Below are 13,084 nucleotides of genomic sequence, written 5' to 3'. Positions count from 1 at the left end.
GTTCCCAGATAAATTTTTGAAAAAGTCCTTCAGGGCGTTTGCTCAAATATTAAAAAAGGTATTCAGGTTCAAAGTCTCCGCGGGCAGAATCCCCTTCTTGGTCTCGCGTTTAATTTGTAAGTACGCGGAGGACGCTCGTTTATAAACGTCAGATTGGAGTTTACCAACACCCAAAATTTGTTGTGATTAGAAAGAAGAGAGTAGAGAGTAGTATTAGTTGTCACTAACAGTTTGACAATGTGTCTACCAATTTTTGCTAACCAGCCCTGCTTAAAGTGCCTATGAACCGAAAATTGTTTTTATTTAGTTTTAAAGGTTACCTTAAAAAATGCAGGTTTCCAAAGTTTGAGAACTCTAGGCTTAAAAATGACGATTTTACAAGCCTTCAAAGTCGTGCTATTTTACCCTAAAAATGGTCAGGGGAATGGGCCGAGATTTTCCAAATTCACTAAACCGTGACGTCACTTTGTTGCCACGGGTTTGTTTGCGTTGTCAAAGTGCCTTGTTGGGAAGTGAGCGAGCTTGGAAGGAAACATGTCTAGCGATTCAGAAATGAGCGAATTTTCAGATATGTCCGGTAACCGCGAGGACGAAGATGTCGAAGAGGGAAACGATGAAAATTACGATGTAATTTATAGCGAAATTACGCCATATCAAGACGAACCTCTGGCCCAAATTGACGCTGGCGACGAGAGCACAGGAGAGGAAATCGAAGTCGACGAAGAATTAGACGAAGATGGCCTTACACCAACAGTGCTGGAAGCGCGATATGAGAAAAGAGTTCCTGTAGACAGTTGGTCAGTATAGGTATTTTTATATTCTTAACTAATGCGCAAAAATGTCCGAACGGATTTACTTTGAGCTTGCGACTCGTTGATCTTACATCCTGAATCTGGCTGTCTGAACTTTCGATCGTCAAAGGACCTATCAAAATATAAGATCTTTTTTTTCATTTTGAATGGCCTGACGTTTTTGCTGTAAGCTCATTTCTGTTTTAACGTTGACTTCATATTTTCAGGTGCCAATGTACAGAATGCAAAGTCGAGAACTTAGTAGGTTCGCTAGAGTACCGTTGCTGCAGGAAAATTGCCAATGCGTTAGCGAAACTGCTCTTCGATGGATCGATTGAACGCACGTCGTGCATAACGCAACACGAAGATTATTTGGCTTTGACCAACAGAACGGTGCTGCTTCAAGTCGCTCCACTGCTGAGAGACAAAGATGGTCGAACGTATCGCCGTCGTTATGGAGTTCTTGAAATCACGCCTATGTCTACGGACAAACTGGACCCATTTGGCCCTCACAGCCGGATCAGCGGGAAATTGGAACATTCGTATACCCCGGGTAAACGTCTATTTTGGCAGCTTTGCTGGTTTGGCGTACCAGCAAAGCAATACCGCCCTCGCTGCCTCTTTTCCTCCATATTGCGGGAACGAATTTGGCAACAAAGTTACGTCAGAGGTTGATATCACGTGGTATTTTGGCCGCGCGATTCAAATACCATTTTTGAGAGTAAAATAGCACGACTTTAAAGGCTTGTAAAATCGTCATTTTTAAGTCTACAGTTCTCAAACTTTGGAAACCTGTATTTTTAAAGGTAAAATTTAAAACTAAATGAAAACAATTTTCGGTTCATAGGCACTTTAAACGCATTGGCATGGCCTAATGATCGACTATTAGGCAAACTCGCAATATGATTGGCTACATAAAGGTGCTAACGAAACAATAAGGGAAAATTTACAAAACCTTTCTGTTCAGAACGTATTACAGTAGCGCCTCGCTAAACCAAAATCAGATAGTGACGACCGACCTGTTTTGATGTTATCCCATTTAACTGTCACATACTTGTCACGGTCGGGGCGGGTGTGTTCATGTAAATAGCCAATCACGTGACCTGTAGTCGAACAAAACAGGATTAAAAAAAGATATCGAGGCAAATTAAGAAACAGTGGAAATTTTGCCGAGTATGAAATCTCAGAAGAACTTCCCGGTTATCAGTTAAGCAATAATAATTAAACAACAAGAACGATAACAACCATAACAATGACAATGACAATAATAATTAATCTGAGATTGAGGTTCCCGGAATCGTTTATTACTTATATTTCCCAAATTTATATGTTAAATATGAAATGCGCATTACAGCCCGAAAATCGAAACGAAAATCAGGGTTTGCCTTTACTGTTTGAATATTATTTGGCTCTTCTTGTTTGTGGCAACATGATTCTCAACAGTAACGACTGAATTGTTCTCAGTTTTACTGGAACTTTTTTTTTTTTACTAATTAATAGGCCACTTCTCAAAGGGAAAATTGTGTCACTTACCGAGTTCGTGAAGAATCATCCCATGCCACCAGCATCTTGGAGCAAGCAGCAGATAATATGGTTTGCCTGTGTAACCCACACCTGTCGAGCCACAGCTACACAAAACAACAGTAACGAATGAAAGCATTTCTTCCTTTGTATACCGTGCAAATTTCATGTAAATATGATCAAATTAAATGAGCTTTACAAATTAAAAAAACTAACTACGGTGTATTTTGCTAAAATGACATGTCTAAAATGATACGAAAAAAGGATGAAATCTATGCTGAAACGACAATTATCAGTACGTCTTATTTCTCCTTGAGTCCCTCGGTAAAACAAGTGGCCCAATGCTGTTATTAAAATTCGGACAGACAAATCAATATTTCTAAATATTGATTCGATCCGGAATCCGCCGAGGACAACAGGATCGTCAGACTATGAAGTGTCACCTACGCTAAAACAAGTTCAATTTATTTGAACTATGTTCAAAGCATATTGGTGAAAATAAGGAAGAACCTCGGCATTTCGCAGAACCAAATTGCTGGTGTTATATAATCAAAAAACTGAGAACGACGGGAGAAAACAATTCTTGTTTGTGTGCAAATGTTTCATGCACAATTTTAGATTCTTTTAACCCTAGGCCGGGACTTTGTATAGTGTCAATTACGTCATGACTGCCAAATGGTAGCCATCTTGGAACCGCCATCTTGGATTTCTGGTTTACCCAAAACTTCAGGAAAGCTAGCGCCGAAATTAGGCAACAAAAAAGGCTATAGTAAGAAAAGTGGTAAATCTTCATTTTAAAGGGATTTTCCATTTTCTTAAAATAAAAAAACTGCCTGTCAAATACTGGTGGCCATGGTAACATCATTGTCAATGAACACTAATCAACCAAATCAAATTTTTCCCAGATAAATTTCCGAAAAAGTCGTAAGGCTACATGGTGTTCAAATCGCCTCGGGTCTGCTCCGCCGCCCCTCTTCCCTGCCACATGAGTCTGGCGCAAGAAGGGAGTTAATTTATTCTAAAAGGTTGAGAGGTTTTTATACCCAGTTTTTCACACCAAATTTTTACACTCATAATTTTTCAGTCTTGTCGTGCCGCACCTTATGGAAACCCAGAATTAAGAGCTTTTTTATGTCCCGGTTGCCGAAATGCAGAAATTGTTTAATCCTTCGCAGAACTGTCATCATAGTCACCCGAGTCACCGCTAGTGGGAAACAAAGTTTATGATCATGAAACTTCTCACCGTTCTTTATCGTCTTGAACAATACGAAGATAGGCTCTTTCATTTGAACGCGGTACAAATTCCACGCATGATTTATCCGTCCACTCCTTCATTGCTCCAGCGATAGCATCTCCTGCTCTCCAACTCTTCTCTTCAAAAGTCAATTAATACCAATTTAGTAATCAGTTATTTTTAAGAATCATTCCAGTAATCCTTTTATTCTTTGAAAAGTTACACTTAACCACCTTTTATAGCATGGTAAACAGTGCAGCTAGGCTCTACTCTGGAGAATTGTCTTTCGTTTTAATCGTCCTTTTCAACGATTCGAGGATTTCATTCACAGACTCAAAAGGTAGAACCCCTTTCTACAGCATCATAATAAAGAGCACTACCTTGCCCAACAGCTCAAAAGCTTTCTTTTTAATTGCCTCACTTTAGGATTAGCTGACTTCATCAGTCCACGGAATTATTGAGAAAGTTAGAAGCAATAGGCACACAAAATACTCCTCGACTATTTTCATTTGAATGGTCGCACCAGAGTATTCTATCTTCAGACACAAAAGTGAAAGCCACCTTTTACAACAAAAGGTAAGACGAGAATGATGTACTTCACACTTGCATCACAGGATTTCCTAATACACTTCGTAAAAATAGCCTTACCCAAAGAGCTGTCCAGTTCAAAAGGGATCTTTCCTCCGGGCCATTTTCCACCAGGCGTGAAGCCTCGTTTATGCCCGCGAGCACCAGTTTTCAGCTCCTTGTACTGATTTGCAGTGAGAAGTAAGTCTCCTTCATACAATCGCCTCTTTGTATCTGAAATATTCACAACCGAATGTTTAATTTGACTGAGATAGTAAAATCAAACCTCAGTTTTGATGCAATGTCTACTTTGCAATTTGTTTTTTTAAAGCGCCTTTTCATCTGTTGGTGAGATTAACATAAGGTGCGTCTTAGCCGCTAGAAATGGATAGCAGGGATGGCACAGTGGCTTTTTGGTGTTGATCGCCTTGTCCAGCCAGAAATTGTCTGATAATACTGATGAGAAGGCGATACATTACATTTCAAATTATTGTACCATACGGTTTATGTAAGAAGCCGATTAACAGCGGGGATAGCACAGTGGTGAGAGCACTCGCTTCCCACCAATGTGGTGCGGGTTCGATTCTCGGAGTTGACATCATCATGTGGGTTGAGGTTGTTGTTGGTTCTCATCGTTTTCTCCGAGGGTTTTATCCCCCGGTTCCACGGTTTTTCTCCTTCCACAAAAAACAATATTTCAAAATTCAAATTCGACCTGGAAGCAGTGCATGGGCAAAGAGCCAGTCTGTGGAGGTGCCACGACTTTTTTTTAAGTTATTTAGTTACGAATAAAGGTCTTTAAACTCGGAAATGTATACGTTACTAAATCTTTTCTTGTTTATTAATTAAAGTGAGAAAGAAGTCAAACAACAATTGCCGGTCGGATCGAAAGACCTCTACTGTTTCCTTAGTTTTCTCTCTTCCTACGAATTAACAATTTCTCTGAAACCGTGTGGTCGTTTCTACAGCCTTTAATAAAAAAAGGTCAGAGAATATCATCGTTTATCTTGGTTCCAGTAAACTCTGTTGAAAAAGCGCCAAACTTGTACGCAAACCGTTCCATTCTAGAATTTTGGGGTTTGAAATAAGCTGAAAAAAATTACGATGTACTTCATCATGTGTCATCAAAAATGAAATAGAAAACGAATTTTATCCTCGATAATACTGAGCTCGCAGAGAGAGCAAAGTCTTTCACACCTTTATATTTTCTCGTATCTTCCCGTCTCTTTCTTGAGTTTGTGGTTCCCTATTCTTAATCTCAATAAAGAGCTTCTCTCAGGGATTCTTCTGGTTAAATCCAGATAAACAAAGGGTGTACAATTGCCAGTTTGAATATGCCATAAAATCCTAGTTCTGTGGGATTACAAAACAAAACAAGTGAACAGTACAAAATTACATTACCTTTGGCGAAAATGGGAAGAGCCACGCAGGTTATTAGAATTACCCAAAATAGTTTCATTGTAACCATGAAAGCTCTCGGATCCCTGTGAATCTGATCCTTTCGTTTAAGCAGTACTGAGACAATGCATGAAATGAATTTCCAACTCAAGAACCAACATTTATTCTTTGTTGTATGGCCATGTATGACGGGTACTGGTTTAGAAATACTTGAAAGATAGACAACCAAATAAACAAATTTAATTAAGAAAAAACAATATCACAATGAATAGGCCATTTCTGAGTTGCTTTGAACCTCATTATTAAAGCGAGGCTTCGTGCATAGTTTTTGTTAAGAAAATTAGTTTTGTTTGCATATGAATGAAAAATAATTTTCATAACAAAAACTAAGCACGAAGCCTCGCTTTAATAATGAGGTTCAAAGCAACTCGGAAATGGCCTATTCTTGAAGTCCAGTGGAGATAATTAATATAACAAAAAATGTTCAACATAAGAATTTATTTATACACCACTGGCTTATCGCCATTGTTGGTAAATGTTATAAAATCCAGTGCAATAAATGTGAAACAGATGATATTTTGTTTTACAGCTGTGTTAAGTTTCGCTCCTTTTCTTCATTTTAATTACATGTCCAATTTTCTCTGTTTCCATCAATCGTTGTTCACTCAACCGTTGGAAACGTTTTCAAGTTGTTATCACTTACTTTTCTCATTAATTTTGGACACCTGTGACACATTGTGAACACTCAAGTGCAGAGCACAAATCAGCTTACCTAATATCAAGAAGATCATTGTTTTACATTTGTGAACACTGATCTTTTGGAAAGTTAAATATTATTACTTCACGCTACGGCCATGCCTGCCAAAATATTTATTGGCCGGTTAAAAGTGACCTGCGAATGAAAGATTTAATACATGAAACACCATCGCAGTTATGACAACAGTTTGTTTCGCGAGGGCTTTCAGGCTTTCTTTCCGCGACAGCAATTAAAGACTACTTTACACTAAAGGGGATTTTTCCGGATTCTTGACGAATCCAAATCTGAATCCGTTCTCTGTCTCTTTTTCGGCGGCATTTTTGATGATGTCCGCCAAGGATGAGCAAACGGCAAACTGCGCTGGTAACCGCATGAATTTCCTCGGTTTACCCTTTAGTATAAATGCCTGCGATTCCGATAATCCCGTAATAAATTCGGAAAGATTTGTGAATCCGAAAAAATCTCCTCTAGTGTAAATGTAGTCTTGCGTACGTGACTGAAATGGTCGCTCGCTTATCCTTTAAGAGGTAGCAACATTCTCAGCTTTAATTCCTAAGCCGTTAACAACTATCTATGGCATACACTATACTTTAAATTCTCCCTCCATGATATCATCAGAACACTTTAATGTTCTTTGGTTGATTTTAAGCAACAACTACGGCAACTAAACTTTACTTTGTGACCGGCTGTCGATTTGAATACGTAGCAAAATTTTTATGTTATTTAATGTATCTTTATTGTTCCCGAAGATATTTTAAACTAATAGGCTGCTCTTTAAAATTCAAGTTAAAATAGAGTCTATGGATCTAGTAAGTCTTTCAGACGCAATTCAAATATATGATATTTCATTATGTATCATCACTGTTCATCTTCACGGGTATATTCCGAATTCACAAAGTGATCAGCTTCCAGTTGGCTTGATAGCTCAGGTAATTGGTAGAGCACAGCACTGGTATCACAGAGTCATGGGTTAGTTATTCAGGCCTGAATTTTTGAGCCTTTTTGCTTTTTTATGTTTAAATGCGATAGAAAGTCTTAGCAACAAGACGCCCTTTTATTAGGTCTCTTTCTTTTCGTAATTTGCTTGACGCGCGTTGAGCCTCCAGAAACGTGCATCATGGTCTTCTTGTTCTTACCTCCAAATTACATAATCTACATTGTCACTCGTGTTTGGGATCTGTGTAAAACGTACGACTGCTCACGCCACTAGTTAAGTTACAATCCTGACTTATCTTCGCATAATAGAGTTAGCAGTTTGCACTTTCTGCCAATAGGACGAATAGCCCTCGGTTTCATGATATAACTGACGTTGAAAAAGATGAATAATATTCAACTTTTCACGAGTACGTCACGAGTACTGTGGCCAAGGAAAAAATCTGTAAATACCCGAAGGACCAATGACCTTTCAAATAAAGGCTTGAAACGCAACATTTTTCTTTCTTTATCGCACACAGTTCGCTTTCAGACGGGAATTGATGTGATTTAAAGAACCCAGTAATTGCCAGGTGTGATACTAACTCATGTCTTATAAAATAACACAGCAAATGTTACGTCCGAGTGTTTCCAAGGGCTGGACAAATTCATCCTGAGAAATACGACAAAGAAGAGACGCCAAACTTTATTAAGATGTTTATTTTCATATTACAGGCATTGCCAGTACAATTCAAGGTACTTGGGCGTCATTGGGCACGGATTGCCAAACACTTCGTTGGAGGCCTGAAGCAGACATCTGTTTTTCCCACCACACTTGATACTGACCTAAAAAAGAAGTCAAAATCCATATCCAGTTTAGAAACGAACCGCTACAGAGGCCATACTTTTTGAAATATAATCATCCCTCTCTTCGAGATAACTGTTTCTGTTGTGAACCCCAACCAATTCTTAAACGTAAAATCCTTCCCATCCAATAATAATTCGTTCCCAAAAATAAGCCCCACTCTCCGCCCTCCCCCACAGGACCGGACCGGTGTTTTAACACCGCTCTGAACATTTGCATCTGCTTTCCAGTGTAAAGAATCTTTGCTTTTCGGTAATCACTTCCTTGGACCTGGGGACTAGAGTCAAGCTCTACGCTTGTTATTGTATGCATACGTTTTATTTGATAAAAGAAGCAGAGACCGATACAAAGTAGAATTACGTTTTAAAGGTTACTATTTTTCTGCTGGCCAAACCAGCCTTCTTCAGGTACAATGAGAATTTGCATTGGGACATACGCTTATAAGTTTTATTTGAACAGATAGGGGCCTTGAAAGTAAATAGATAAGTCATACGTAAATAGATAAATAGATAAGTCGTATCTCGGAGATATTAGCTTCTACAGCTACTCTGTAAATCCGAGGTTTAAATAAAAGTCATGTATGTATGGATATATATGTTAAAAAGTAACGAACTTATCTAAGCAAGCTAATTTCGTACCCAGATCCTCTCACTCCTCGGGAGAGAACATCTGGCAATGATCCGTTTCACAACGTCAAAATGTGTCAAGAATATGACACATAACACAATTGCGCATGCTCAAAATTTGAAGCAAAAAAAAAAAACCAAAAACTTTGCTCACGAGTTGGCCAAGATTGATTTTTTTACCATCAATTTGTCGCTATAAATGACGATAATATTCACCTGTCGTATATAGAAAAGAAAATCAATGATTTCAATTAAGCCTCTGGCAAAGAGGAAAACCGCCGCCTAAGTTTTGTTGACAATAGTCTGTCACTATGAAGTTTTGATTTTAATGAAAATTTCAGGTGCATTGGCACGCCTTAAAGCCTTTAAGGTAACATAAAAACTGTCACTTTAATTACGTCTTAAAAGCAAAATAAAAGCGCAATAACGTTTAGATACAAAACGACAATTTTCAATAGACCATTTCCGAGTTGCTTTGAACCTCATTATGAAAGCAAGGCTAAGTGCAAAGTTTTTGTTATTATGAAAATTAGTTTTATTTCATATGCAAACAAAACTAATTTTCATATGAAAAGTTTTACACTTAGGCTCGCTTTCATAGTGACTTGATTGAAGAAAATATAAAACTATGGAAAGTTTTTTTATATTACAGAGGATTGATTTACTTTTAAACCAAATGTTTTAACATGGAATATCCAATTCAGTAGAGCTGGTTTCAAAGAGTCCTATTTCTACATTGAGTCATTATTAGAAATAAAAAGTACAATTAAAGTCAGCACCCTACACAGCGAAGCCTGAAGAGGCTCGCAGGAGTTTACTCGTTGCATGAGTTAAGTAAGATATCAAACACGGGAAAGCGCGTTTCATCAGATATCCAAAAACTGTGAAGAAGGTTGAGAAAACGAGGCGTAGCCGAGTTTTTTTAAACGACCTCGATGTGTTTGGATATCTGATGAAACACAATTTTGATGTTTGATATGGCTTCTCAAATGATCAATAATTCTTGGAGAAATTCAAGGCTGAAATTGGGAAAATTTTCCTGTTATTAGGAACACATATCCAAACTACGGTCCGCAGTGGTGACTTTCTTCGATTTCTCTTGATGAATTATTAATGAGTTGGAGAAGTTTGATCCCGAGTCAACTTCGAGTCGCGAGTCAAGTTTGAGTCAGGCTCCGTTTCTTTTATTATGAAACTTGCTGGTGTGCCAACTGTTGGAAACATTAAACATGAACGAGATTTTTTCCCTGTCGGTGCGATCGTGAGAGTTCATTATTGGTAGCAGTTTTTTGAACGAAATCAACCCAATTCCTCATTCATTCTCGCATCTATGATTTTGCTTAAAGTATTTGTTCGGTGTTGTTGATGAAGTTTACGCAAACTTATTCACTCATAAGAAAGGCCCAAGACAGGCAAAGTAACTTCCAAGACCTTTAAAATTTTTTTCAAAGAGCCCGCGAGCATGGAGTAAATTGAGATGGTTGTCTCGCTTTGTTTGCGAAAAAAAAAACCTACTACATCATTATGCAAACGAGAGACAATGCGTCTTATAAGCGCCGTTTTTAAGGCGTCTTAAAATCGCCGAATTTAAGGCGCCTTTAAACGCCGTTTTTAAGGGGCGTTATAATTCCCGCCGTTTATAAGGAGTCTCATAAACTCCAATTTTAAGGAGTCTTAAAATCGTTGATTTTAAGAAGTTTTAAAATCGCCGTTTATAAGGCGTCTTATAAACACCGTTATCAAGGTCTTATAATCGCCGTTTACAAGGAGTCTTAAAATCGCCGTTTTTAAAGAGTCTTATAAACACCGTTTTTATTAAGGTCTTTCACAGGGACTCTGGCGACGTTTATAAGGAATTTTGGAAGCTACAAATTATATAAGGGTCTTTTTAAAACATGTATTTATATAAGGTCGTTTGTTGGCATTGAGTTATACAGGGTGGTTTTGTTTTATATCACTGGCCTTTTTTATATAAGGGTCTGTGCCCAGCTACTTAAAATGTTTCAGAATAACAACCAGGAGACACACAAAAAAGTAAAAAAATCGAGAAATAAAAGTTGGATTCTGACTCGAACTTGGCTCGTGACTCGAACTTGAATCGGGCTCAAACTTTATTCGTGATAGGAGTGAACTCCTGTAAATGTCGGCAAGATTTCATCTACCATATTCAGAAAAGAAATCAATCAATGAATTCAATTACGTTTCTGGGAAAGAAGAAAGCCGCCACTAAAGTTTTTTCGGGGAATGGTCTGTTCCTATGAAGTTTTGATTTTAGTGAAAATTAAAATTGCATCGGTACGCCGAGATATTCAAAGGCGGACTTAATTATAAAATTAAGCCTTTACTCGGTAACATGAAAACTGTCGGTTTATTGACGGCTTAAAAGGCATAATGTAAACCAAAATAAGTTTCTGCCTTCTTCAGTGCAAATGTCACAGAAGATGCAATCAAATTCAGTTGAATATAAATTACTAGTAACTGCTTAGGAATACAAGATAAGCTTAAATTAACGTGTTGAAGTACCGAAACATGTATGTTAAATTGAAAATCGTTGTTTTATATCTAAAACTTACTATGAATTTCCTGATGTCCAGACCTTTTGATAATAAAAACCTTAAATAAAGTGCGGCAAAGGCTATTACCGGTTTAAGTGTTTTAATATATTTTTTTTGTAACTGCCTTTTGGTTTTTCAGTGCAGCTGTCTTTTTATTAATTTTTACGGCAATTTTTATTACCGGGATTTTGCGGCATTAAAATTATTATATCGACTGTTGTAAGCCATAACACAACTGAATCGACCAACAAACTGATCTCAATAGGAAGAGGCAAAGGGCCGATGGAGCTTAACCGATTTCTCACATAGCCAACTACTGTGACAGTTTGTGTAATCAATTAAAAGCATTCTTGCTTTCCAACTCGCGTTTGTTGAACACTGTCTTCGGATCACAATCGGCTGCGAAGAAGAGAGGTATTCGCTGGCAACTCTGTTCGATCAGTTTTGATTGAAGAAAATATATAAATATGGTAAGTTATTTATTTTTTGTTTGATTTACTTTTATACCATTTTAACAGGGAATATCGAATTCAGCAGAGCTGTTTTAAAAGAGTCCTGTTTCTATATTTAAGTCATTATTAAAAGGTGTGAACTCGTATGGGAAAAAAAAACCTAATCCTATGTCGCCACGTAAACAATTTTTTTCTGGCGAAAAGCGAGGGACGTCGTTAGCCTAAGTAGAGAGTAATCAAAAATGTTTCAAACTATCACTGTTATTATCATTATTTGATTTACTCTGGAGGGGATGAAATGAATTATACATCATAGTTAGGTCGCAGAAACGTTTATGTGAATCAGACCCATTTTTGGTCTTTGAACACGTGAGAGCCATGATAATCAGAATAGTTAGAATTGAAGAAACACATCAACAGTTGTGAGCAGAATTATTGCGACCCAACAAAATGTTGCTCCGATAAAGAAATTCAATATGGTTTGGTGCGATATATACGTGATACCATTTTGATACACGTCGGAGACATAGTAGGTACGTTTGGGTGTTTTGGTTCGAGTGAGTCATTGCAAAGTATTTACCATGGGCAAGGAGCTCAACTGATATGTGAACGACATGTCCAAAATGTCAGGGTTAAGTACAGGTTAGTCATCTCAAAGGTCCCAGCGCTTTGTGGTGATAGAGATCGTGTGATGGAGCGCGGGCGTGTAATATCAAATAAGTTGCCATCGCGAACATAGAACAAAGTAGAACTAATGATGGTTTGAAAGGAATCATTAAATTCGTGATTTTGTCAATCCAGGCCATCTCACTCTAAATACTATTTCTCCTTGTAGGCAATTTTATTTTTAAGCAATGAGTCTATGGCGTCAGAGAATGCTCCTCACCAAAGCTGTCTCATTCCTAACATTCCTCAGGATGTGCAACGTACAGTCAGTGTCGTTACAGACTTTGTCCTGGTTCCTCTTAATCTGTTGCTCGCTGTCATGTCGTTCGTAATTAACCTCCTTGTTTTGACTGCAGTGGTTCGAACAAGATCCCTCCATCATCCAGCATTACTCTTGCTCTGCAGCCTCTCAATAACTGACCTCTTTTGGGCAATTTATTCCATTGTTGTAGACTTTGGAAGAATCACACATGAAGAATTCTGCCCTGAAGACATGGCTGCATTTGCACGGGCATTTTCAGTTTTCTGTTACCTGTCAACCATGGCTAACCTGGCAATTATCAGCAAGGACCGACATTTTGCAGTAACCAAACCAAACGTGTACCGGGGCCACCACACACGATCACTTGTTCTCAAAAAAGTATCGTTCATCTGGGTCTTCAGTATCGTAATGTTGATACTGGCGTACGTATCAGAGTACGTCCCAAGGATTTATCCTCCATTACGAGCTGCTGCTGTTT

General features: G+C 38.1%; 2 protein-coding genes across 2 annotated transcripts; one reads left to right on the top strand and one right to left on the bottom strand.

Annotated features, from left to right (window-relative positions):
* Nucleotides 1–271: 271 nt before the first annotated feature.
* Nucleotides 272–1,549, top strand: LOC146469924 (uncharacterized). Its single transcript, XM_085122789.1, has 2 exons — nucleotides 272–797; nucleotides 1,019–1,549. The coding sequence occupies exons 1-2, from the start codon at nucleotides 535–537 to the stop codon at nucleotides 1,464–1,466; spliced, it is 711 nt and encodes a 236-aa protein (XP_084978915.1). The 5' UTR covers nucleotides 272–534; the 3' UTR covers nucleotides 1,467–1,549.
* A 205-nt stretch (nucleotides 1,550–1,754) lies between these two features.
* LOC146469923 (astacin-like metalloprotease toxin 2) lies at nucleotides 1,755–12,723 on the bottom strand. The gene is made up of 5 exons (XM_085122672.1): nucleotides 12,609–12,723; nucleotides 4,195–4,347; nucleotides 3,556–3,685; nucleotides 2,325–2,419; nucleotides 1,755–1,894 (listed from the first exon to the last, which is right to left on the bottom strand). The coding sequence occupies exons 1-5, from the start codon at nucleotides 12,721–12,723 to the stop codon at nucleotides 1,755–1,757; spliced, it is 633 nt and encodes a 210-aa protein (XP_084978798.1).
* Between the last annotated feature and the right edge of the window lie 361 nt (nucleotides 12,724–13,084).

This window comes from Pavona decussata, unplaced genomic scaffold (genome assembly GCF_977016875.1).
Source record: "Pavona decussata unplaced genomic scaffold, jaPavDecu1.1 SCAFFOLD_115, whole genome shotgun sequence".
In the NCBI taxonomy this organism is placed as follows: Eukaryota; Metazoa; Cnidaria; class Anthozoa; order Scleractinia; family Agariciidae; genus Pavona; species Pavona decussata.
This window is presented reverse-complemented; position numbering and strand designations above follow the sequence as displayed.

Coding starts and splice junctions, on each gene's coding strand:
- LOC146469923 (XM_085122672.1), bottom strand. CDS start 12,723: ATGGAGGGATCTTGTTCGAACCACTGCAGTCAAAACAAGGAGGTTAAT. Junction 4,348..12,608: donor AGTCTGTAACGACACTGACT/GTACGTTGCACA, acceptor TGAATATTTCAG/ATACAAAGAGGCGATTGTAT. Junction 3,686..4,194: donor TGAACTGGACAGCTCTTTGG/GTAAGGCTATTT, acceptor TGACTTTTGAAG/AGAAGAGTTGGAGAGCAGGA.
- LOC146469924 (XM_085122789.1), top strand. CDS start 535: ATGTCTAGCGATTCAGAAATGAGCGAATTTTCAGATATGTCCGGTAAC. Junction 798..1,018: donor AGAGTTCCTGTAGACAGTTG/GTCAGTATAGGT, acceptor TCATATTTTCAG/GTGCCAATGTACAGAATGCA.